The sequence below is a fragment of the Ciconia boyciana genome, chromosome 1 (assembly GCF_034638445.1).
Source record: "Ciconia boyciana chromosome 1, ASM3463844v1, whole genome shotgun sequence".
In the NCBI taxonomy this organism is placed as follows: Eukaryota; Metazoa; Chordata; class Aves; order Ciconiiformes; family Ciconiidae; genus Ciconia; species Ciconia boyciana.
This window is the reverse complement of record NC_132934.1, coordinates 24,066,499-24,090,719: the sequence shown is the minus strand read 5'-3', so window position 1 is coordinate 24,090,719 and position 24,221 is coordinate 24,066,499. Positions and strand designations below refer to the sequence as shown.

Here is a 24,221-nt window from a genome sequence, read left to right as displayed (position 1 = left end):
TAAGTAAAAGAAATCACCCCTGTCACAAGAGTAAACTCTTTTCCATATAGCCATAAAGGAACATAAATCAGTTTGGGAAGTATTAAGCAGCTCTCATGTAAAAAAAAGTGCAATCTGGAGTCCTATATGTGAACGAAAATCTCTCCAAGGATTCACAGAAAAGCTGTCCTTACCTACTAAAGTGATGCACAACCTGAAGCAAAAGAAGATCCTAAATAGGTAACCAAGTTTGTAAACTAATACATCCATCATGGTGTTCTTCTAGAGCTCTTGCTAAAAACATACACAGTCTTGTATTCACTCAGGAAACTTACTGTATGAGTTCAGTTGCTTGTATCCCTCCCAACTTTTGCTCAAGGCATACAGGAAATCTACCTTTAGGGGATTACTAGCAAATCAAACAAAACGAACTCTCAAAAGCCAGAAAACTTAAGAAATGATGGCTGAAGGAGATCTCGGAAGTAATCCTCTGGCCCCACCTCTGAATCAACTATGCAAAATCAGTCTGTACATATCACCTGCTCCAACCAGACCATAGCACTGGAGATTGCCCAGCTTCCCAGGCAATGCAGCACAGTGCTTAATTATCCTCATCATTAGAATCTTCCAGCATGTCTGCATTAAATCTCTCTTACTGTAATTCAAATCCACTACTTCTCCTAATAGCCAAATTAACTATGACTAACAGTTTGTTCTTTTCCTGAATAATCTTTTCTGTATTGAAAGAGATTAACTCCCCTCAGTTTAGTCTTCTCCAGATTAAACAATCCTAGTTTGCTCAACCTTTCCCTGCAGGCATAATTTTAGATGGCTGATCAGTATCATTGCTTGCAGCTGGACTCTCTCCAGCTACTCTACTTTTCGAAGTGAAGTCACAGTTCTGTTAAGGAGGTCATAGCATTGGGGAAGAGAACAGATGGATTACATCAGCAGTCTAGGAGTTCCTTGCTGCAATTTCCTCTGGTGATGCAAATCTCAGTTAACAATTCCAAAGCCATTGCTTAGCTTTATGCCTATGCTTTCCATAAAGGGGAATATGCCTATGCTTTCCACTTCAATTAATGGAGTTACTGGAAACATTACTGCTCTCCTCCATATTTGATCCAGTCATTCCCGGCTGTCCTGGTTTCAGCTGGGATAGAGTTAATTTTCTTTCTAGTAGCTGGTATAGTGCTGGGTTTTGGATTTAGTGTGAGAATACTGTTGATAACACACTGATGTTTTAGTTGTTGCTAAGTAGTGCTTACACTAGCCAAGGACTTTTCAGCTTCCCATGCTCTGCCAGGTGCACAAGAAGCTGGGAGGGGGCACAGCCAAGACAGCTGACCCAAACTGGCCAAAGGGATATTCCATACCATATGACGTCACGCTCAGTATAGAAACTGGGGGGAGTTGACGGAGGTACAGTAACCACTGATCAGGGATGGGATGAGCATCAGTCAGCAGGTGGTGAGCAGTTGCATCACTTGTTTTTTTTCGTGGGCTTTGTTCCCAGCCCCCCAGCCCCCGCCCAGTTGTTTTCCTTTTCATTACAATTTGTTGTTGTTGTTATTATTATTATTATTATTTTATTTCAATTATTAAACTGTTCTTATCTCAACCCATGAGATTTCTTACTTTTGCTCTTAGATTCTCTCCCCCATCCCACCAGGGGGGAGGGTGAGAGAGCAGCTGTGTGGTGCTTGGTTGCCAAGTGGGGCTAAACCACAACACTGGCACATCCTATTGTCCCACTCAACACTAAATCTCTTTACTGCAAGCTGAAGTTACAATGAGATTAGCTATGCATTCTTCATTCCTTGCCTTAAATCATTCCTTGTACTATCACAATATCACTACTAAAACCAGTGATACCATTTTGGAAATGTGGAAAATAATTCACTTCCTGTCTTTAAATATTTTTTTTTAAAAAGTGTTTGGGGATTTATCAGGATGAAAATTCCTGGATAAATATTAGATGACTATCCTGAAGAAATGAAATTAATACTACTGCAAGATGAAGAGAAATTGCAGCAAAACAAACAGAAAAAATAATCATATAGTAATGTTCCACTAACTGCTGGTTATTCTCTTTCATCATGTCATAACCACTGAATGTCTCTTTCATTTTCCATTTAATGATTTTTAATTTAGTAGTAGACTTCCATTATGTAACACAAATGAACAATAATTTAAGTCATTTAATCCACCATTTTTGCATTTAAGCATGAACATTTTCCTTCCAGGTTTAAAGGGCAGCTCAATATTCAAATTACAATACATATATAAATTTCTGTGGGGGAGAGGAGAAAGATGGAAGAGACTGGGGAAGAAACATGCTGATATTCCATGTTTCACACTGGTACCTCACAAAGCAATTCACTGGAGACTTGCTGACAACCATACATAATCCAAACTATCTGCTATGCCCAGTAGCTGTTTGTCTGTGCTAAAAGTCACATTAGCTGGTACCAGGGGAGCAGCTAACCCTGCTCTGAAGTCCCATATATGAATGCAGAACTCTCCAGGAATACAGATAAAAGCTCCTGATTTTTCATTGTTCTGTCACTGCACACTTGTTTTTGTTGTGAAAGAGAAAAGAATAATTGAAAACACAAGTGATTTATTTTATTTGTCATGCATGGCAAGGCCTCCTTTCTTGTTTTCTGAAAAAACAAGAATACTCCATGGTCCTGTTGGCTATGGCTATTTAAAGAACAGTTCATTCTAATCATAACACTTCTTACAAAGGATGATGGCAAAAAACTGTAAAATATGTACCATCAACTCAAGAATCCTGTGACAAATTCACAGCCAAGAATGCAACTGTAAGCCCATGCTTCATTTGAGAAACCTGACTCTCACTCACCCTGACAAGGTGGGAAGAAATCCCTATTCATCCTAACTCCCCATCATTCATCAAGCAGAGGCTGTTTCACTGGCAATCTGGTATCGTTCTAATGAAGAACAAATGGTTATCCAAGTTCAGGATATTTTCTTAACAGCTCTCTTTTTTCCATTTTCTTTTTTCCTCTAGAGAATCAGTCAAGATGTCTGTTTCATTGAGGGGAAAAAAAAAAGACTATTAGGACCAACAAAGTAAAAAGCTTCAGAAGGAAGACAAGTTGTCATTCTTCTTGGGTTCTTCTAAGGTCATTGGTCTTGAATCCAAGTTCTGTTCTGATTTTCAGTCTTGTCTGAAATAGCATCTGTTCTACTACAGGCACATCTCAAAATAATTTAAGGCTTTTTCAACATCTGTATTTGGCTTATTCCCCCCCCTCCCCATCCCAAAGTAATTTTTTAAATGAATAATACAATCTGTAACCTTTCAAAATCATAAAATCCCAATTTTATTCCACATTTTGTGTATTTTGTTGGCTTGTCTACAATTTGCATCCACTGTAGCCTACTGTTGTCTTACTTCTTCAGTCTAGCATTGGTCCTTGTGACTACATGTCTCATATTGACCTCAGACTGACAATAAAGAAGAATAAATCCTGAGTGAGTCATACTTACTGGCCAGTGCTAAGATCAGGACTAGCTTTGTAAAACCTAAGTAGTCTCCTAAAAGCCATAATAGTCTCTTTCTACTTTCAGCCCTGTATAGAATAAAGGAAGACAGCAGTATAATTTTGAGAATAGAAGAACCTAAAACATTTTTGCTTGTCTCATTGAGTTTTATTTTTAACCCAGCATCAACAATTTTCAGGCAGATAACATGGATGGAGTGTAAGTTTGAACTCTACTGCCCTATTACATATGGGCAGAAGAACACCCTGCAGGCAGTATGATTGTCATATTTTGTTTATAGATATAATCAAATACAGCACTAAGTGCTCCTGTTGTGTATTTCACTGTAGTGTGTTCTTTTGTTAAACACAGGGCTTAGGTTCAGCAATTTGAAAACATCTATCAATTATATAATAGCTACCACAGGAAAAAGAGGCTCTCTGGCTTCTTTAATGAAATATAGTGGCCTACAGCAAAGCTTGAAACTTATTTGCTGCAGTTAGAGAAAACATCAGAAGCTTCTTGAATCATTTTCTTGTACTATGTCACAAGAAAGGAAACTAATGCATTTTGAATGTTACTTCCAAAAAGAATTGACTAATGTCAGTGTTGATAGTTTCCTTCAGGATTAGATACATAATTTACAAGAGTCCTAGAAAAGAAGAGAAATCAAATACTGATTCAAATCTTTTTGTGATATGGCTGCCTGAAGGGAAGCTCATTGTCGATGTGGGGTTCCCAATTTTTACTAGTTCACCAAACACTGTGCTTAAGGCTGATGATGATTATGGCTGTCTCTCTGATAGTTCATCACATCAGTGTAATTTTAATTTATGGTTTTCTTAGTCATAAATCAAGACCATTACAGATAAATGGATGCCCCTGAGTCATTTATATCCTCAGTGCATATACTGCATAAATCTGAAAGTTTATGCATCCTATTATTTCTAAGAGAATGTTACAAATCTGTTATTGTAAAATTTCTCATGCCTTTCAACAGAACTCTTGTGTTCTGGTGAAAAAAAAAAAAACAAAAAACCAAACACAAGTTAATTCTGTCTTAAAAAATTCACTGTTTTCACTTGAAACATAAAGTGTTTTGATAAGCTTCGTTTTTTTCTTAAGGAACAATATCACATAAATGGATATCCACCCAAGCTTTTTAACTGCATCAGCCAAATACCTGATGCTGAAAGCATCAATAATCGTGTCTGCCTGAAGTCCCATCAATCAAAATTACTAACTTGAAAGAATATGGACTTGGATCTGCATATTTTTTCAGATTAGGATCTTTAAACACAGATTTTGGTAGACCAAAACTATGTATAAACTTAAAATGAAATCTGAGAATGCTTTAAACTATATTAAACATATTTTTTTTTTTAAGTCAAGATATTAGATTTTAAAATTCTTAAACATTTCAACTTTTCTTTTTCCAACTGGCATTTAGGTTTCAAAATAGAAAATTTTTAAAGAGGGGAAAAAAGTCCCTCAGAAATGAACCAGAACAAACTGAATGGGTTCCTAAGGAAAGGAAACTGAGAAACTTGTTATTAAAGCTTTAGGACTGGGACTATTTCCATTTACTGCCACTGACAAAAGCCATCAGTCAGCATCTCAATCTAGCCCTTATTACAACACGTGCAATACAGAACACAGTTTCTAAGAGGGAATTCATTATTAATCATAAAAGGAAGTTGATTTCCAATCGTAAGTACCAGGAAAAACAAGCTTGCTTTTAACAACTTTCCCCTTAGAGAGATTACATGGTTGAGAGCTCAAACTTGCTAAACCCACACATTTGTAGGAACTTCTACGTGTGACCTGATATGCAAAATACTGTTGCAATATGAATAAAACATAACATTTGCAGAAACGGCTACCTTTTCCTGGGTTTTTATTCATTATGAAAACCAGAATATTTTTTGGAAGAAAGGATTTTAACTATCAGAATTTCCTGAAAAATGAGTTATCTTCTTCTACTGATAAAGAAAAGAAAATGAGGAAAACAAACAACAGAAAACCCTGACAGTTAACGTGTAGTCAATGATCAGAAGTACTAAGGCAATTATTTTTTCTTTCAAAGTGATACTAAAAATTTTTAAGGTCTAGCTATTTCAGTATATTAAGATCATTTAAAGTCAGGCAACTTTAGACAATAAAAGGACTTTAAAAGGGGTGTAAATTTACATTGTCAGAGTCGTGTAAAGTGATAATTGTATAAAAGACAATCAGGTTCTTTGAGATTATAGTTTGATGTTTCTAAATACCTGCTTTCAGATTTTCCTTGCATCTGTCAAAGGTTGAGATACCTTATTCAAACTCAGGAATCACACAAAAATTTAAATTTTGAAGATCATGATTCTTTTTTAATTTAACTTCTATACTGTATCTCTCATCATTGTCACATATGCAACTTTTTTGTAAGAACTGCAAGAGTAGTACTGATCAGTAATGATGAAGTTCCTATATCTGGAAGCTATAGCTGCTTCAGAGGAAATCTGAAAGGTCAGTCTGCCTAAAGGAGAGCATTAATGTTACTGAGGACTACAGGGAGAAACCAGCACCGCAGCTAGAAGGGTCTCTGCAGCTGGTGAAGCCTGCTGACAAAGAGCCCCTTAGGGAGCATGATACAGAGTCTTTATCTAGCCAGAGTCAGCACTTTCTGCTCAAAGGGAAAGCCAGCACTGCACCAGGAAAGGAACAAGTCTGAAGCTTGACCACAAGGACCCTGCAGAGCCAGCAAAAACTTTGAGGAACCAGAGACCCTGGCAGAGGAATCCTGAATCCTGAGGGTTGGGGTCAGAGACAGGACCAGGGCTGGCCACCCGGTGAGGAGCCATAGCCCACACAACGGAGACCCACAGCCAAGACCCAACAGAGAAAATATCAAAGAGCATCCTAAGGAAAAGGAAAACAAAAAGGAAAAAAAAATCAGAAAGAAAAAAGGAATCCCTTTGATTCAGTTATTTAGATGCAAGACGTGTTCTAATCTTAGTTACATTAATTGTTCCAAAGGTTGAACTGTACTGCAAACCTGGTACTTTCATGAATTTTCTGGCATAGAAAATAAATAAATGAATAAAAGCTATAAATTTTCTGAAGCACAATGCCAGCTGTATAGATTAACACAATCATAAACACAGTCATAGCTACAACATGTTACCACACAATTTGAAGTAGAAATATGTGTAAAAACAAGAGTAGGAATATCTATAGAGGATATCTAGCTGACAGAGATTCATTAAAAATCATAGTTATATGTGTCTTCATTAAGAGAAAACTGCAGGAGAATGAAGGATACCATGAGAAAAGTATTATATTTTTAAACTACCTCCTTTATAGAACAGCAGGGTAAAAAGTGCTCTGCTATCTTAACAGTGCTTTGCCTTCAATAAATATAGATGTTTTTACTAAAACCAATGAAAACATCCACTGTGTTCCCTCTGATCCATTGCAATCAAAGGCACTACCTAATTTACAATAGGATGATTGGAGTATTGTCTCATTTAGCTTTAGTCCGCAACCAAGCACCACCCAGCCGCTCGCTCACTCTCACCCCCTGGTGGGATGGGGAAGAGAATCGGAAGAGCACAAGTAAGAAAACTCGTGGGTTGAGATAAGAACAGTTTAATAATTGGGGAAAAGAAAATAATAATAATAATAATAATAATAATAATAATAATAATAATAATAATAATAAACTGTAAAGAAAAGGAAAACAACAAAAGAGAGAGAGGAACAAAACCCAGAAAAAAAACCCCAAATGATGCAACCGCTCACCACCCGCCAACTGACACCCAGCCCGTCCCTGAGCAGCGATCGCTGCCCCCCAGCCAACTCCTCCCAGTTTCTATATGGAGCATGACACCATATGGTATGGAACAGCCCTTTGGCCAGTTTGGCTGTGCTCCCTCCCAGCTTCTTGTGCACCTGGCAGAGCATGGGAAGCTGAAAAGTCCTTGGCTAGTGTAAGCACTACTTAGCAACAACTAAAACATCAGTGTGTTATCAACATTATTCTCATACTAAATCCAAAACACAGTGCTATACCAGCCACTAGGAAGAAAATTAACTCTATTCCAGCTGAAACCAGGACAAATATTGACAATCATTCACAGATTACTTGAGTTTAGTACATTTTGTCTAGTGAGAGGAGGCAACAGCTTTGCCATAGCAGATCATCATGTGGCATAAACTATCTTCAACACATGCTAAGTAAGTTTAGTGAATATAGAAACAGATGGAAACAAACTGTACCACCACTATTACGACTTCCTTCTTCATTGTTACTATACCAGCGCCTGCAGACACCAATGGAGACTTGCATCCAGAATCTCAAGCCCTGACAAATTAAGAAATAAAGCCCAGTCATCCCTTTAGAAATCTTCCAGGCTTTAGATAAAGATGAATAAGCCAAGAAACAGGAGTGAAAGGCAGGGAGAGAAACATCTCCTTGCTGAATCAATCCAGTTGCACTATGCACGGGGGGATGGAGCCCTGTGTGCCTGCTTGCACCCTGGGCTGTGCGCACAAGGGGTGTGCAGCAGAGCAGGGGATGGTGGGACGAGAGCAGGGCCATGGCAAAAGGCTGGGAGCAGGAACACCCACTGCGGAGCAGTGCCCGCCCGTTCGCATCTCCACAACTCCACATGCTAGACAGAGCTCACCCATGAATTTGGACAACCAGTTGTGTCCAGCACATGAGCTCATGGAGGTGAAAAAAAGAGGGGCAAACAACATCCTAACACATCCATTCTTAATGAGAGTTAACAAGGGGTGTCCTTAGATAAATCCTTTCCTGTTAGCTTTGTGGTCAATGTGGTTAGCGTGGTGTGGTTTCAGTAGTCTGAGTAGCAGCCAATCTAATCATATTTCAGAGAACTCCCTGGAGTACACATACATCAGGCAGAAATAATGGGACTGAAAAGCTACAGGCTTAATGAAAACTTTAGCAGTCTAGGGGGAGATAGAGAAAGGGAGATTGGAATGGAATTAAAATTGAAGCAAATTCTAAGGTAGCTTTTAGCTACTACTGTGTAACTGCTGTTAGTGCTAACATTTGTGCAAAATGTGTGTATCAGTTTTTTAGCTCACTTAATAAACACTAACTTTTCACAAAACTGTAGTAAGTATGAAGATCTGGAATGTATGCCATAATAGTTATGATAAGGGTCTAATTCTAGTGTTTTCCAGAAATTACTATTTAGTATTAGTCTTTAAACTTTTTTAACTATTTTTTTTCCTTTCATGCCTTTCAACAGACAGATACCAGGTTAGTGGAGGGAGATAACACTGCCACACAATCTGCTACACCCAGTTTCTGTTGGTAGGGTTTTTCCTATTTGGGCAGAATAATTAAATAAATAAGTCTTTACGAAGTAGTTATAGATATTAAATGGTAGATATGGTAAAGTGGTTTAACAGCCATGGATGAAAATGGGGAGCTATCATATGTGTTACTGTGGGTAGCGCCCAGATAATTATTGCAAAGTAGTCTCGAAAGGAGAATCATTTGTAAATATTTACTACACTGTGTTTGTTATTCTTCTTCAGGAACCTCTCACATGGAAAACCAGAGATGTTTGAAACCTGTTTTTTGTGATTTAATTAAAGTCACCAAATAAACTCCCTTTGGTGAACCTAGTCATCAATTCACACTGTTGCCCTTCTCATTACCCCTTAGCAAAACAACAGTTGATATTTCACATTTGCAGAGCTACCCAAATGGCTAACATACCTCAAGCAAACCCTGTAAATATTGCAAAGCTAACAAGGAAACAGGCTAACTTCATTTTGCTTTTCTCATGACTGGAACTCTCCTCGCATGGAGCCAACCAAGTGCCTTGGACCCAACAATGTCTGAAGTTACAGCTGTGGCTTGATGCTTAGCAGTCATACAAATATTGCATATTATGTTCTCTGAATCTCATTGGGATGATGATTTTCAAAACAAATATAATTCCATGCACAGATGAGGCTTAACTACCACAAAACCTGCAGAATATATTAAAGCAGCAATTAGAAACACCTCCTAAGGATGGGTAAGTTGTGTCTTTTGTTTCTTCTGCTATTAAGTAATAAGGGACTATACTAATCCTAGTTAACTATATAGAAAAAACTCCAAATTCTCCCTTTATATTTAAGAAATATTTTTATTGCAGTAGTTCATCATTCCAGTGTTTCAAATAAATCTGAAGTGGTTAGAGTCCAAACTTCTCTTTTACTAAATACATTTCCATCCCCTTATATTATTTTAAATACCTAGGCAATATATATGTACCCATCATTTTGTCTGACACGCTCTTTTGAAGGATGAGTTCCTATTTCCCTACCTAACTTCATAATCAGTCTGAGGAATATCAGATATATAATGATTCTAAAATATCACTTAAAGGAGCAGGTAAATACACAACCCAACCTACTTTAAACTATAAAGAATTTGGTTCAGGTTACTGTGTTATCTTTTACTGTCTTCTCAAGAAGAGAATGGAAGAGCTTTCTTCTGCCAACTGACAGAGAAGAATCATCAACATTTTTTAAGTTATTTGAAACAATGTGATACTCAAATGAGTATTCTCCAATGTCAGCATCATAATCAAATTAGTACTTACATTTAGATGAAGTTGGTTAGTCCACTGACCAATTACTTTGTATTCTGTACTCTTGTTAGTGATTTGATACTGAAAAATATCATAGCGTCCGGGAGCATCTCCATTTTCATTGAAGATAACAGGTGTTCCAGCACTCCCTGGAAAAAAAAAAAAAATTAAAAAGCAATTAGGATAAATACCTTTAAAGCAATTTTCCAGAAAATATATTTTGGAGGCAAAATATACTAATTGAGCAGGTTCTTGATAATGCAAGGTTAGTATGGTAATAAATCCAAAAACCTCACAAAGAGAAAATGTGTGTTATTGTCATCATCACAAAATCTACCCTATCTATGGTTAATTAAAACAATTTAACAAGCTAATCTTTTGCAATCTTTTTGTTTGGTTGGTTGGTTGGGGTTTTTTGTGTGTGTATTACAGAACATCAGGAAATTCTGTGACAAAACAGAAGTGGAGAAACTTCTTTTGACTTGCAGAAGGGTACAATTTCACTTTAGGATGTGAATACAGTAGGTCGTAAATACAGAAGGTCGTAAATACAGTGCAGTAGGCACAAAATAGCAATCTCGTAATGAACTTCATAAAGAATTTCCCTGTTAAGTATGAAAATAAAATTTATATCATCAACTTAGGAGCCAACGCTCATAAAAGACCTTGAGATGCAAGTGTCTAAATCTGGTCACAGTTAATGTGATCAGTTTCTAGCACTGACCACCTGTGTAAAAGTGTTTTATCAAAATCAATTAAGGACAGCAGCTGTGCTGGTTGGTCTCTCCCCTATACGTGACACTGCCTGGCAGAAAGGGCCATTTCTGAAGCTGTCAAAAGTTATAAATCAACACTCTGTTCTTACTTCGATCAACAAAATGTTCAAAGATTGAAAACTACACATCTACCTTGGCAACCAGGCCAGCCAAATTAGAACACATTTTGATGAATTCCCTCAAGGTGACATCAAGGATCTGCACTTCTACAGAGACTTTTCAAAAACCACACAAAGAATGTCATTTTCACCCATCCCCCAAGTTCATATCTACAGGTGAATCGTATTTATAGTTGAGGTCCACTGAAGACAAATTCAAGTATGTTAAAGTTCTATTTCAGTGACTGGAGAATGAAATCTATCTTTACTGGGGAAAAAAAACAAACCACCACAAAAGCTACCCCCCAATTTTTTCACTTTTCTCCATATGAACAACCCAGAAAAGGAGAATATCCAGTTCATAGTAAATTCCTACAGTATAAGACTTGTTAATGTAGTGCCTAGAGGCACTAAGTCCACTGAGAGTGGTTTCCAGAGAATGCCAAAAAAACCTTGAAATTCTGGGTACCTATCAAGTAGAAGCTAGCCAGTAGAAGTGGGAACAACAATCTACATACCCCAGAATGTCAGCATAAACACTTCTTGTATGTCTGTCTGTATCCCATAAAGTGTTTTGTCCTATTGTTTTGTATAGCAGCTTTCATACAAAACTGAAATCCAGTGAAATAAACAGTGCTTTGAGAGTGACAAGTGGCACATTAACTACTGTGCCAATTTCACAGTTCTGCCAGCAAAACTCTGGCTGCAAAAAGTAGATGTGATCAACCATGGAAGAGGAGTATCAAAAAATGATGTGTGATAAAGACTTAAGACCCCAGGAAGATACAAGAGACTCAACATAAAATTTTGGAAAGCTCTTTGTGCTTTGCTCCCAATTCCTTTGACAGGATAGAGGGCAAGAAAAATGCCAGTCTACAGTCTTCCAAGCAATGAAATTATTCTTCACTGCTCAAATAGCAGGTTGATCTAATAAATTTCTTCCACCCAATAAACACATACTCAACTGTTGTTGGTATGGAGGTATGGAGGTAACCTTCAAAATATTACTCTCAAGTAGTGATGGAATGCATCTTTCCACTCAGCAGCATTTTAAGAGCTCATGGAAAGAACAGATATATTTTACCAACAGATACAAAATGTCCTTTACATCCCTTAAGACCAATGGGAACTTCAGTCACTCTTATGCTCACCAATAACAGTGTGAGCTTATAATCTATTGCTGGTTTTAGAAATGTCATGTACAAAGAGACAGACTATAGTACAGGCCAGAACCATCTTTCTCTTTGATATAGTGATGTTCTCAGCTAGACCGTAACAGCATCTCACGCTGTGCACCTCGGTCAACAGGGATGCAGCATCCTACTGAATTCAGCTGCCACTCTGAGTCCAACAAGATCTTTCTCATATAGCAGAAGTTAAAACAACCTTTGCCAGGTTAACGAAGTTAAGCTTGTTAAAACCTGGAATAAGCCACCGAAGATTCAGACCCCCAAACACTGGGAAGAACTTACTATCCCTCTGTTGAATAACAGATTTTTAGAAAGTACAATAACAGTCACAGTGCCTGCTGTAAAGTAAATTTGATAATGTACTAGCAGTGCTGCCATAACTAGTAGATACTGTGAGCAAGCAGTACCGGACCATTATTTTAATCTATGTCTTATGATTTATATGTCTTTTAGTTCATTGTGCTTTGTGGAATGAAACATTTAATGGACCTAAAACAAGGAGGTATGCATGGCTGGATTGTGCTAACAAATCGTTATCTACATAACCAGGAAAGCAAAGCTTAAAGGCATTTGAAGAAAAACTGGGGATTTTAGCAAGGGTTCCCAAAATTATGAATGCAAGATGGTAGCAGAAGCCTTGAAAGTGTACGGACAGAATGAAACTAGAAGCCTCAAGGCTATAAACAAATCACCGATGGTTAATTAGTATTCTTAGAAGAATGTTAATCTCATCTGAAGAAAAATATAGCCTGATGGGTGATTCAGATGAACAGTTTGTCTGAGAATGGATAGTCCACAAAATTAAAAGGTTTTCTAAGAAAATATACTTTGTTGGATAGTCCATCAAATTAAAGTGAATACTTCTGTGGAAAAACTGATTAACACTGTATAGAGATCAGATAATTAAACCATGTGGAGAAACATTGTAGCTGACAATAACTAGTAGCATAGGTGGAGGCACATGTAGATTCAGTATATAACACTGTAACAAATGCCACTGAGTTGTACAAATGCCTCTTTTTTTGACAACCAGATAGGCAGAATTGAGCACTCTTGTTATCCTGTACTGTACTGCCACGTATGCTTATACTGTACCATTACCACTACAGGGAATTGCATCTTAGTACTAGTTTAAGACATTGAGTGTTTAATTGCTCCACTTAATGGTCATTGAGGACTGGCTGCTAAATCTAAATGCAACACATTGTGGAGTAAAAGCAATACAGAATACACCACTGACCTGAGGTAGTGAGCCCAGGTGATATACATTCCAGCTTGTATAAAAAAATTTTGGGAAACCACACTGAATAGTTCTTGGATAGGATATTTATCTTAGAGAAAGAACTTGAATATCCTCCTCCAGGAACCACATTTATAGGGCACCATCATAGCAAAATGTTACTTTTGCTTAGGAAAAATGTCCCTGTCATGCTAGTGTAGACCACCTCAGAGAATACAAAGTAGCACACATTTTTTAGATAATTTCACTAATTTCATAATCTTTTTTTTTTTTTCATAATTTGTCAGCAATCATTTAACAAGGTAGTTAAAGAGCAGTGAGGGAACTGTGCCTTTGGGCCTTTTCACATTTTATTCTCTGTGTGGTTATGTTGCCATGCATAATTTTAACCCATGATTGATTCAGGTAATTGTATTCAATCTGTCACCATCTTAACTAAATTTTTAATATATTCCGGATGCCTAAAACAGAAGTACATGGTAGAATTTCAAGAATACATAAAAAGCTTGGCTAACTATGGAAAATCATGTGTGAACCTTCTTCTTCTTCATCCTTCCTTTTTGCCAATCCTTTTGTTTTTAATATATAAACATAGTTACTAACATATTTTGAGATCTGGTTTTGAAGTCTCTCTTTGCTGAGCAATTCCAGAATACTTTTAGACAGTCTTTTTTTTTCTGATGTATAACTCTAGACTGAGAAGTGGAAGTAAATTTTCAATTTTCACAATGAAGCATTATTCAAAAGGTTTACAGACTTGTTTTGAAATCACACTCTTTTGCAGTAAAAAAGGTAAAACGAAAGAGGAAATTATAGCTCATTTAATGTCCTCAGTCCATAAAGGAAAGACCAGCAGTTCAGTCTCATGGTTAGCATAGGGTGTCTATTTTCCTCTATGGGAACTACTTAACCAAAAGGGACAAAAGGGGTGAGATACAGTGGGAAACACGTGGAGGCAGAGCTCCATCCATTCTTCTGCTCCTTTGAAGACACCCCAGCATGGAGCTATCACACTGTCCTGGCAGGAGAGCTGTGGCTATGTCCAGTGATGTGGTTAAAAATATAGGCAAAGAAATACTGGGTTGAGCACCTGAACTGGTGTCCTGAGTTTTTCAGGTCATAAACATAAGCGTTTGTCTACTAGTGGACATCCTTTTAACAGCCATGTATACTGTGATGTGATCACCTAAAAGCTTTGGAGTCTTTGCTGCATTGCATACCAAATCCCTTAGATTTTTTGAAACACTGAGTGGCTGATAAATAGATTCTGCTTCAAAATCACTCCAAAATCAGACTAAATAAATAATCTTCTATAAACCCTATAGAAGGATGCTTTGTAAAATAGTTCTGTTACTATTCAGTTGAAGACAATCCATATCCATGGCATAAAAGAATAACTTACATTTTATTAAGCCTAAGGACACGTTTACTTATTGTAGATATAAAGTAATAATCTGGTACTGAAAGAAATTCTCCCTCCTCTTTCCCAGTTTACAGCCAGCAGCATTAAACAACTCTGGGTGTTAAACTAGTACGTTAGCTAAACATTACTGAAGCTATGTGTCTGTGACCTTGGCTGTTTATGAGCCTTTCAAAATGCAGCTTAAACTAGCCAGAAATGTTATTTAGAGGAGAAGAAAAAAATGCATGAAGTTTTTATTTCAGAATCAAGGATGTAATGGATCTTTTTGAATTTTTAATGCCTTACACTGATGTCAAGGAGGACTCTTTCTGATAAACAACTGTTTTATGACAGGTCCTTTGTGCACTGAACTTGAAAATTCACGTTCTTCTGAAGAAATCCTTAAACATGTATCTTGATATTCTTAAGATGCTGCTCAGCAGCTACCTTAGGATACCTGCAGGATGCATGTGCCTACTTTATCAAGTTACATTTCACATGAATCTAAAACATCCCCGCTCCTAATGCAAACTGTAATCTTAGTTCCCTGTGAGGTTACGGAGTACACTTGCCCAGATACCTTCCAGTGAAGTTGTTCTCTTTACACCTCAGATAGTGGAAAAGAAGTGGAATGACTGGAAAACCACAAGTTCATGTGTAGTAGTGGCCAACTGCATATTAAAGTGATTAATCTGCATGGGTTCCTAAATTAAGAATTTATTAAAAAAAAAAAAAATCTGTAAAATTAAATCAACAGCCTTGGATTTTTTCTTATATCAAAATCTTTAATAAATATTTACTTATTACAAGACATTGCTACTTCAGTGCCTTGACAAAAATGTAGAAAAGTGGTTGTGCTTATAAGTCTCACAACTTCCATTTACAGAATTTTCCAATTCTAGTGGAGCTGATTCCATTGCAAAGCTTGATACCAGATACAAATGTGGTATTTCACCAGATTTCAGTGGCTTGATATTAATTCCATTTCTTAAACTGAAATGAAAATTACTTAAGCTAAGTTTTCATCCTTTGAGCTGCTCCACATAGGTTGTTTTTTCTGTTATGAATCCTTATGCAGTCAGCATGGATTCAAGGGTATGTTTAGGTAAATGGAAGTCAAGCACTTTATTGTACATTATAATACAGTTAACTGTTGTGTATCAAAAATGTCAGAATGCACCACCTGTTAGAATTTGGCTTTACTGGAAGATTCCTCAGATTTATAGGATGAACTCTTATTTCACTAATTTATACAATTAGTTTCAAGTGCTAGAGTTGGAAGTTCAGATATTTTTTTAATTAGCATTTCATTTTAATTAGCTGTTAAAAGGACAAAGTACTACAGAGATGTACATGAATTAAATTGTTCTCAGTAAAGTAGAAAGAGGGGGAGTAACCACTTGAACTTTCAGTACTGAGAGTTCCCAGAGAAGAAGAATGCATCTGTAGAATTAAATGAGAAATTTGTCACTGATAAATATTTCAATGAGAAAAATTAAATAGAAGGTTGAAATAGAATCAATAGAAAGAGTAAATACAAGCTGTTAAAATATTTAATTAAAAAAAACCAACAGAAAATTATAAACAACTAATTAGAACCAACAAAAGTTAATTTGTGAATGTTAGGCTGGCAGACAGAGGAGGAATACACACTGTATCAAACTATGTAAGGTTTGTGATAAATGAAGCCATTATCTGCTCAATCTCCATACAGCAGACATTTTCAAACAATGAGCAACGTGGTTACTAAAATAACAAATGATGATTGTCTTACACCTATTCAAAATCTGAAAAGACTTCTCTTTATGCTTACCCTAAATGTCTCAGCTCAAGATTGGGACAATAAAACAGGATTGCATCCAGTTGCTACAAACATAGGCGCTTACTGACATTTTAAATATCCTAAGATAGTGGAGACATCCACACATATATGCAGAATATGCATATGATAGAGAACCTGTGCCTTTCTGAGGCAGCAGCTGGAGGCCAGATGGATACCCTGGGGTATCTGAAATGGCATTCGATGACCATGTTTAGGCAATTTATCTTACTTACCATGGGGCAGATTCTGGCTGCTCATGTATGAATGCACAAAATAGAACCAAAGGGAAACAGAGACTGCTACAGGAAATGAATTATATACAGATTTAGGGCATATGTGATATAAATTATGGTGGTACCCACTACAAGGCTCATAAAGTAAAGAATTTGGTATTAAAATAAACTGATATAAATCAATTCCAGGTCAGGCAGTACAACTTTATATTATTGAAGCTGATGGACAAGAACTTTAGTTGTGGTTCTGCAGAGAGAGGTATAACTTATTCGATCCTCAGCACAGTGAATGATTAGAAATATGTATTTCTGTGAAAGGAACAGCTCATTCCACCCCTGCATGGGAACATCAGTCAGGGTGGGTATCATGAGCACATGGTATTTAAAATAACAAATAACAAATAGTACATTTTTTCCTTCCAGAATATATTAGAACTTCTTGCCATAGCAAGCAGAGACACCATGTCTCATAAAACTTACCCTAAAATGAATAAAATTTGAAGATGAGACTGAGCTGTTGCAGCCAACAGTATAGGTATATTAAAAAGCAATTTGCCCCATCATTCATTAGTATGTCTATCAGTGGTTATTAAAAGCAGTGATCTAGATGCAACTCTGACTCATGCAGTCCTTCAGCTACTAATTGTAAGAAGAATATACAGGAGAAAAATTCTTCTACATTTTCTTTATTCCCTATGTTCTCTCCCCAAGCATCTGCTATTGGTGACTCTCAGCAAACGTACTAAACTTTTGAAATTTTTGTTCATATCCTCTAACAAGTAACACTCACTCCAGAATATAAAAGGACAGAACTCTAGCTCCTCTTCTTACAGAACCTTGAGTCTATTAACAGATGATAAGTATATCTATAATACAACCATATCATGGATTGAAATTCATATTTTACCAGATAAAGAATTAAAATTGCTACACACTAGTCCTGCTATGGTGACACAGTATTGTGAAGGCAGTTTCATATTTCCCAGCCTGGGCTGATCCCCTTCTCTGCATAGTGAGGCTATGCCTCTACTTTCACCTCTCCTCCCAGAGGTGGGGCAATGCTATGCGAATGATTTTCCCCACTTCAGGGCTAACTGGGAGGGGTAGACGTAGATGAGCTTCTTCACTCATAGGTGCAAGGCAAGGCATTAGCACTGTGGCATTGGCAGTAACATCCATCAGTCCTAGGAAAGAAGCGTGAAGAAGGAGGTTCTGACAGGGTAGGAACGAGTGAGGAACAGAAAATGAACCCCTTTGAACTGCCCTGCCACCTTAGCTTTGTTCTTTCCACCTCTGGAAAAGGGACAGCCCTGTCCACACAACAGTAGATAGGGAGGGGGATTTGGGGGAGAGAGGAGACAGAGAGTGAAGGAGCTTGTCATTCCCTACATGTAGCCAAAAAGCTCAGTGCTACCAGCATACTTGCAAGAATCCAGACTATTTTTATTCTGTATTCAGAAAATGCATAGAGACAGGTTTAAGCTTAAAATCTATGGCATACATTGTGTGCCAGAGACGATTGGTTCAGTTCTGCAGCTGAAGAACCCAGTAAGTCAAAAAAAGTCAACAGGCTCTGGGAACGGATGTTGTATGCAATGGGGACACATAAATCAATCCCTTAAAAATGAACAAACCACATAAAATTCAACTGCAAGATAAATATTACTCTAGTAACATACTAAAATAGTAGCAAGGTGGTATGACATTATCTGGTAAGTGCTAACAGCTTATACTGGAAGAGGAAGTTATAAGAGGATGGTTAGCTTTTGGGGGTAACAACTATACAAATGTGTAAATAAATGCATAAAATTTTGTTTGCATGATATTATAGACTGTATAGTATAAAATGTTCTTGTGTGGAAAACGTTCATTTTAATTTTATCAAGTATATGTTTATATTTTTAAAAAATGTTGTTGTTGGGTATTTTTTCTTTTTAAATGTATTTTTCAGCACCACTCATAGCAAGCACATTTCTTGCAATCCTTCTGAGAATAGTTCATGGTTATGATTTTTGACAAGAAAAAAAAGAAAATAAGGTAGCTCTCTATCTTACACATATGCTGGGAAGTAAGTGGGAGTGAAAGTGTGAGGGATCTCTACCACAAATATAACTGCAACTCATTTGTTTCAGTATTGCCAAAATGAATACACTTCAAGTAAACATACATTTCTCTACAGAATCACAATCACCTCCAGTCCCCAGCAACACAACCACACAATAGATGCCCAGTTTAAAAGGGTCTTCGTATCCTGTATTTCCGTTTTCATTATTTTACAGGCAAAAAAACTCTTCCAAGAAGCTGTAGCTCTATAGTGCCATTGGAAGAGATCAGAAGAGATTGAGGACATTAGGAGTGTCCAAGAACTTCTGCATTAGCAGCTTTTTGTTACCCAAAACTCTTATTAATATGTTCCTAGGAAGCACAGAACAATTCCCACCTGACCATAAATCTGGTCATCAGCTTCTCTCAGGGTATACAAGAAGGACACACCAAGACATATGTGAGAACTACATGTCATGAAGAGCTTGGGTGCACCCTGCCTGCACCCTGTCTTCAGCAGTAGCCAGTCTCCAATGCTTCATGAGACACTGAGGATCCTCCTTATTCTACCTTTTCCACTTTTTCTGCTTTGTGACATTATTTGGGGAGCGTGGCATGGTTCTTCATACACGCACACCCTTTTTTCTTCTGTTTGCTTTTGGTTTACTAGTCCCAGAAAGATGTACTTATTTCAGTACTACTGACCTCTGTCACTGAATACACAGTATTTCCACTGGGGTCATCTGCCATCTTCAGCAGGCCCTATCTAGGTAGGTCCTATCTAGGACACTGTGCATTATACGAGAAAAAAAACATGTTCTCTTCCTGGATTAATGTTCATACATCATTCTACAGCAGTGGTCCTATTACAACAGATACAAGTATAAATATTCATTTCTCTCTCTCTTTATTATTTTAATCTTTCAAAGAGTTCTGGCTAAGGTTTTGTGTGAAATTCTGGTTTTATAAGGCTTCTTCATTTTTGCTTTGGTAATTAGCTTATTTCCTCTAGAATAAGCACCTCTGCTCAGTTCTACTCAGAGATATGCTTGCAGCATAGTTTCTACCCTGCATCTTACTTTTGGTCCTCTGAAACTTTTCAGGTAAGAACCTATCAAGCTGACAATTGACAGAGTGTCTTTCAGATGATACCAGACTTTTCTCATCAGCTTGAACTTACTGAATATGGGAAAGCAGAGATGAGTTACAGCTCTCCCATTTCAGACTCCAGTCTGAGCATTTACTTCAGGCCAGGATGAACACTTGCCAAGCAGACACATACACACCTCTGTGGACTTCAGAAGTCAAAAGACACTAAGATAAAGTGTTTTGGATAAAGAAACAACTTTAGTGAGTATCAGGAACTCACAAGTGCCTGTACAGTCTCAGAAAGAAAGATTTCTTCCCTTCCCAGTCCAGAAAAATACCTCTGGTACTGAACCATGTGAGGGAAAGGAGATGTGGAGCTAAGTAAAAGCCCTGCCCAAACAGAGGTAGGGGTCATATAAGGAGGTGGATCAAGGACAGCAACACATTACTACAAGAAATCAACACAGACACTGTGATGTTCAGGAACTAGTTAAACTGCAAGAGATGTCTGCAGAAAAAGGGAGTAGCTGAAGAGCCATCTATAGTTCCAGCTGCTGTTGCACAGAAGTTTTGGGAGTTTGTTCAGTTTCTCAAGCAGTCCTTCTGTACTAATAGATTCCTGAGGCTGATGGGAGGCAAATAAAAATGCTTTGCCACAGATGATAAATGCCTGGGGAGCAAGGCAGCATCTTGGTGAGGAAAGGTAACTACCATCTTCAGAGTAATTGTTAAAATGGCATCAAAATGGGAAAGGGGGTAAATGGCTCCGCTAACAGGCATCATCCGCAGTACAGGGACTTCTGTCCCAACTCCAGCAGAGCTTCTATTTGTGATTCTGCTCCTCTGTCTCCAGGCTCTTCTCTTGAAGCCTCCACCTGATGAGCTCTCTGTTCAGCAAAGTAGAGCTTTACACAGAGTTACTCTGCACTAAGGTCACTAACTGTACTGAACCTGGTGGCTGGACTCTGACACAGCTTCTGTCATCAGCTGCTTTTTCACCGTGATATTTTGAAATATAAAGTTTGGAATCAGAGGGGAAGGGTAATAGTCACCCCCTTAGCTAACCTAGACCATGGTCACAGTTTTCAGGTACCAAAATGTGATTCATCATGTTAATACTGACATGTAATGATTGTGGTATTTCATGTCTAAGCTTTCGTTCTTTTTCCAGAAATTATATATTGCTAGAATAAAAATGAACAAAAACAAACAAAAAAGAAAAACATTGTCACATAATCATAGCTGAAATAATGGATTACAAAGAAAATTAAGGAACTAAATAATTTCCTGTCTAAGGCTTATACAAAGTGTAGTTGATTTACCAAAAAAAAACCCCCAACATGCAAACCCACAGCCAAAAGCCATGAACTATGAGGATGTTCTGAAAGCACACAGATAATTTAAGATTTCTCAAACAAGACACATCTGCATCCTTAACTCTGTCCCATTGAGATTGTCATGACACTGACATTGGTCCATTAACATTTAGTTAACAGACACCTGAAACATAAATGTCATTTTCTTCTCTGTCTAACCTAACTCCACCTAACATTTTCCTTCACATGCAGCTTAGTATGACCAATGTACTATCAGTCATCCATAAGGCTAGTTCATCTTGCTGAACAAGATCCTATTTGACATTAAGCTGTTTCCTGTTGTTTTCTGAGTGCAATAAGCTGTGTGATAATTACAATAATTAAGCAGGTTAAAATTATATGAGGGAATTTCCTAATATTGATTTCTATCCATTGACAGGGATCACAAAAGGCCTTCCTTCCAATGCTTCAGCTGGGGCTTAACCCCTGATGTTTAGAGAGGACACAGATCCAAAGAGGAACTGTTAAATATCAATAACCTATTTTGTAGCTAGATGTCTTTTGTAGAGTCTACATTGAAAACGAACTAACTCACACAACCATGCACTCAGACGCACACACAGAGCTCCAGGTCATGCTTCAATTATCACAAAAAATTTGGAGAGAGGCATCAAGCAGAGACGTCCCTGTCTGAATCACAGCTTTAGATTTTCCAAAGTATCCAAGGTAATGTTATTTCAGCCTCATGACCTTGTCATGTCTTATTGTTTGATGTTTCTAGAATGCAAAACAGTCTAGTACAATTCACAACAAATACTGTGTTATTCATTAGCGTATTACCTTGTGCTGAAAAGGGGACAGACTACAGAGCAGTTACTGAGAAGTCTGATGTGCTGCAGCAAGGAAAAAATGCTTAAAATTCCTGAGTCCTTCAACTCTGCATGGCAATAATTAATGTATTGAAGTCAAAGGATAACAAATAATTTCTGGGGTTTTATTATCTTGTTTGTTTGTAATTACAGTAACCATTAGTAAGTAACTGGTGGCCAGTGAAAATTTACTTTGTTGCCATGGTTATTTCAGATAATTGTAGAGCTATTAATCTCCAAAGACGTAAAACAATATTAATGCTATATCTATAAAACATTTAAGAAGTAATTTTAATTTACAGTGTTTTACAAGAAGTTTATGGGTCACAGCCTTACTGAAGAACTGACTTAAATTTGGAAGTGAAGTAATTTAATACACCTATAACCTATATACTCACTCCCACGCTTCCCACTTTTTAAAGACCCTACTTTAGAGATCATACTGACCTTCTGGGAGGTCAGTCCATGGAATCTTTCAGTACTAATTTTTCAGAAATTTACATAGCAATGTCTATACTAATTTTATACCTTTATGGTTGTTGTGAAAAAGTATAACTGATTTTTTTTCCATGGACTCTTTTGCCTAGGATAAAAGCTTATTCACCTGTTTACATGGAGCGTATTAGAAGCAGTTGATATATGGGGAAGTAATCTATATTTATTGAAGACAAATGAGCACAATTTTTTTTAACAGCATAACAAATCTGTATGAGAGGAACAATATATTCTCTGAATGGCCAATCTCTCCATTCAAGGACACTGATGATGAGTGTACTTCATTAACACATTTTTACAGGTACAGTTCTGTAAATGTTAGTGAATAACACAGGCCATATTGCTAATGCAGTAAAGCTTGAAACTGTACATCTCAATCTTGCCTACTACTATGATAAATTCACATTCCAAAAAATACAAGTAGAAATACTGACCACTAACATTTTTAGTATTACTGAAATTTTATGGCTAATCTTACAAAACTTATTTTTGGATCCCAGATACTAGGTTCATGTAAACGTGGGAGAATTTTTTTAGCTTTCTTTAAAAAGTTCTGGATCCTCAGGGCCACAGAGAAAATCTTTCATATGCAGCCGAACCGCTATTCAAAAAACAGATGGTGCAAAAGAATTGCTCCAAGAGTATTTTTAATCTTGGAATTTAAAGGCTTCTTTGGGGGCCTGACTCAAAACATCTGAGCTCATGGTATTGGAATACTTAGTTATAGTAAGCAATATAATGAAAAATGTTGACATTAGACATCCTTCAAATCTTGGTGTTATATTCCTACATAACTAAAATATGTAATGACTAAAAGACATATTCATCAAACAATTCTGACTTCTTCCTTCAGTATCATAAGGAAGACATAAACTCTGTTTAACTAGTTACTTAAATCAGGTTTGCAACTGATTTGCATTGTGGAAAAAAAATAAAAGTTTAAAAAAAAATCACAAAAACAAGAGAGATTTTATAAATGTGTTTGGCCCAAAATTTCTAAAATAAATATAGTTTATCACTGTACAATGAGACTCATACAAAAACATAAATCCACATTTTTGTCTTTTGCCATAGTTATCAAGACTTTTAACATTTAATATGCTGGTTTGGGTTTAAATCCTAAAAAAGATACTATTTTCACAGTTGGGCAACCAAAACAGATACCATTCTTCTCTCAACTCATACTCTACCATAGTAATGACACTGTCCTGATTACCTGCTTATCATAAAGGGTAGTTTTTATCTGATGTAAATGTCAGTAGGCCTATCAGAAGCTTATGGAGTGCAGGGACCTGTTGAATGGCCTAGAGATTAAGTCATACATCTTGAGTTGGCAAAAGGCATACCTGGCAAGAGGGCTGAACGCAGCATTACTGAGCTGAAAAAAAGACAGATACACATACCAAAAAAAAAAAAAAAAAAGGGGCAAAAATAAGACTATCTTGCTCCTGGTGCCATTCAGCATGTGCAAAAATAAGCTTTTAGGATTAACCTGGAGAAAGTGTTGATTGGGTTATTAAACTTATCTGATTATGCCCAGGTGTCCAAAATCTA

At 37.1% G+C, this 24,221-nt stretch overlaps 1 protein-coding gene across 1 annotated transcript in view; it reads right to left on the bottom strand.

Moving 5' to 3' along the window:
• Window positions 1-24,221, bottom strand: part of GRM8 (glutamate metabotropic receptor 8) — a 341,574-nt gene that overhangs the window by 61,841 nt on the left and 255,512 nt on the right. Inside the window, exon 7 of the mRNA XM_072868969.1 lies at window positions 10,107-10,243. Within this exon, the coding sequence (XP_072725070.1) occupies window positions 10,107-10,243 (137 nt within the window). The remainder of the gene's footprint in view (window positions 1-10,106; window positions 10,244-24,221) is intronic.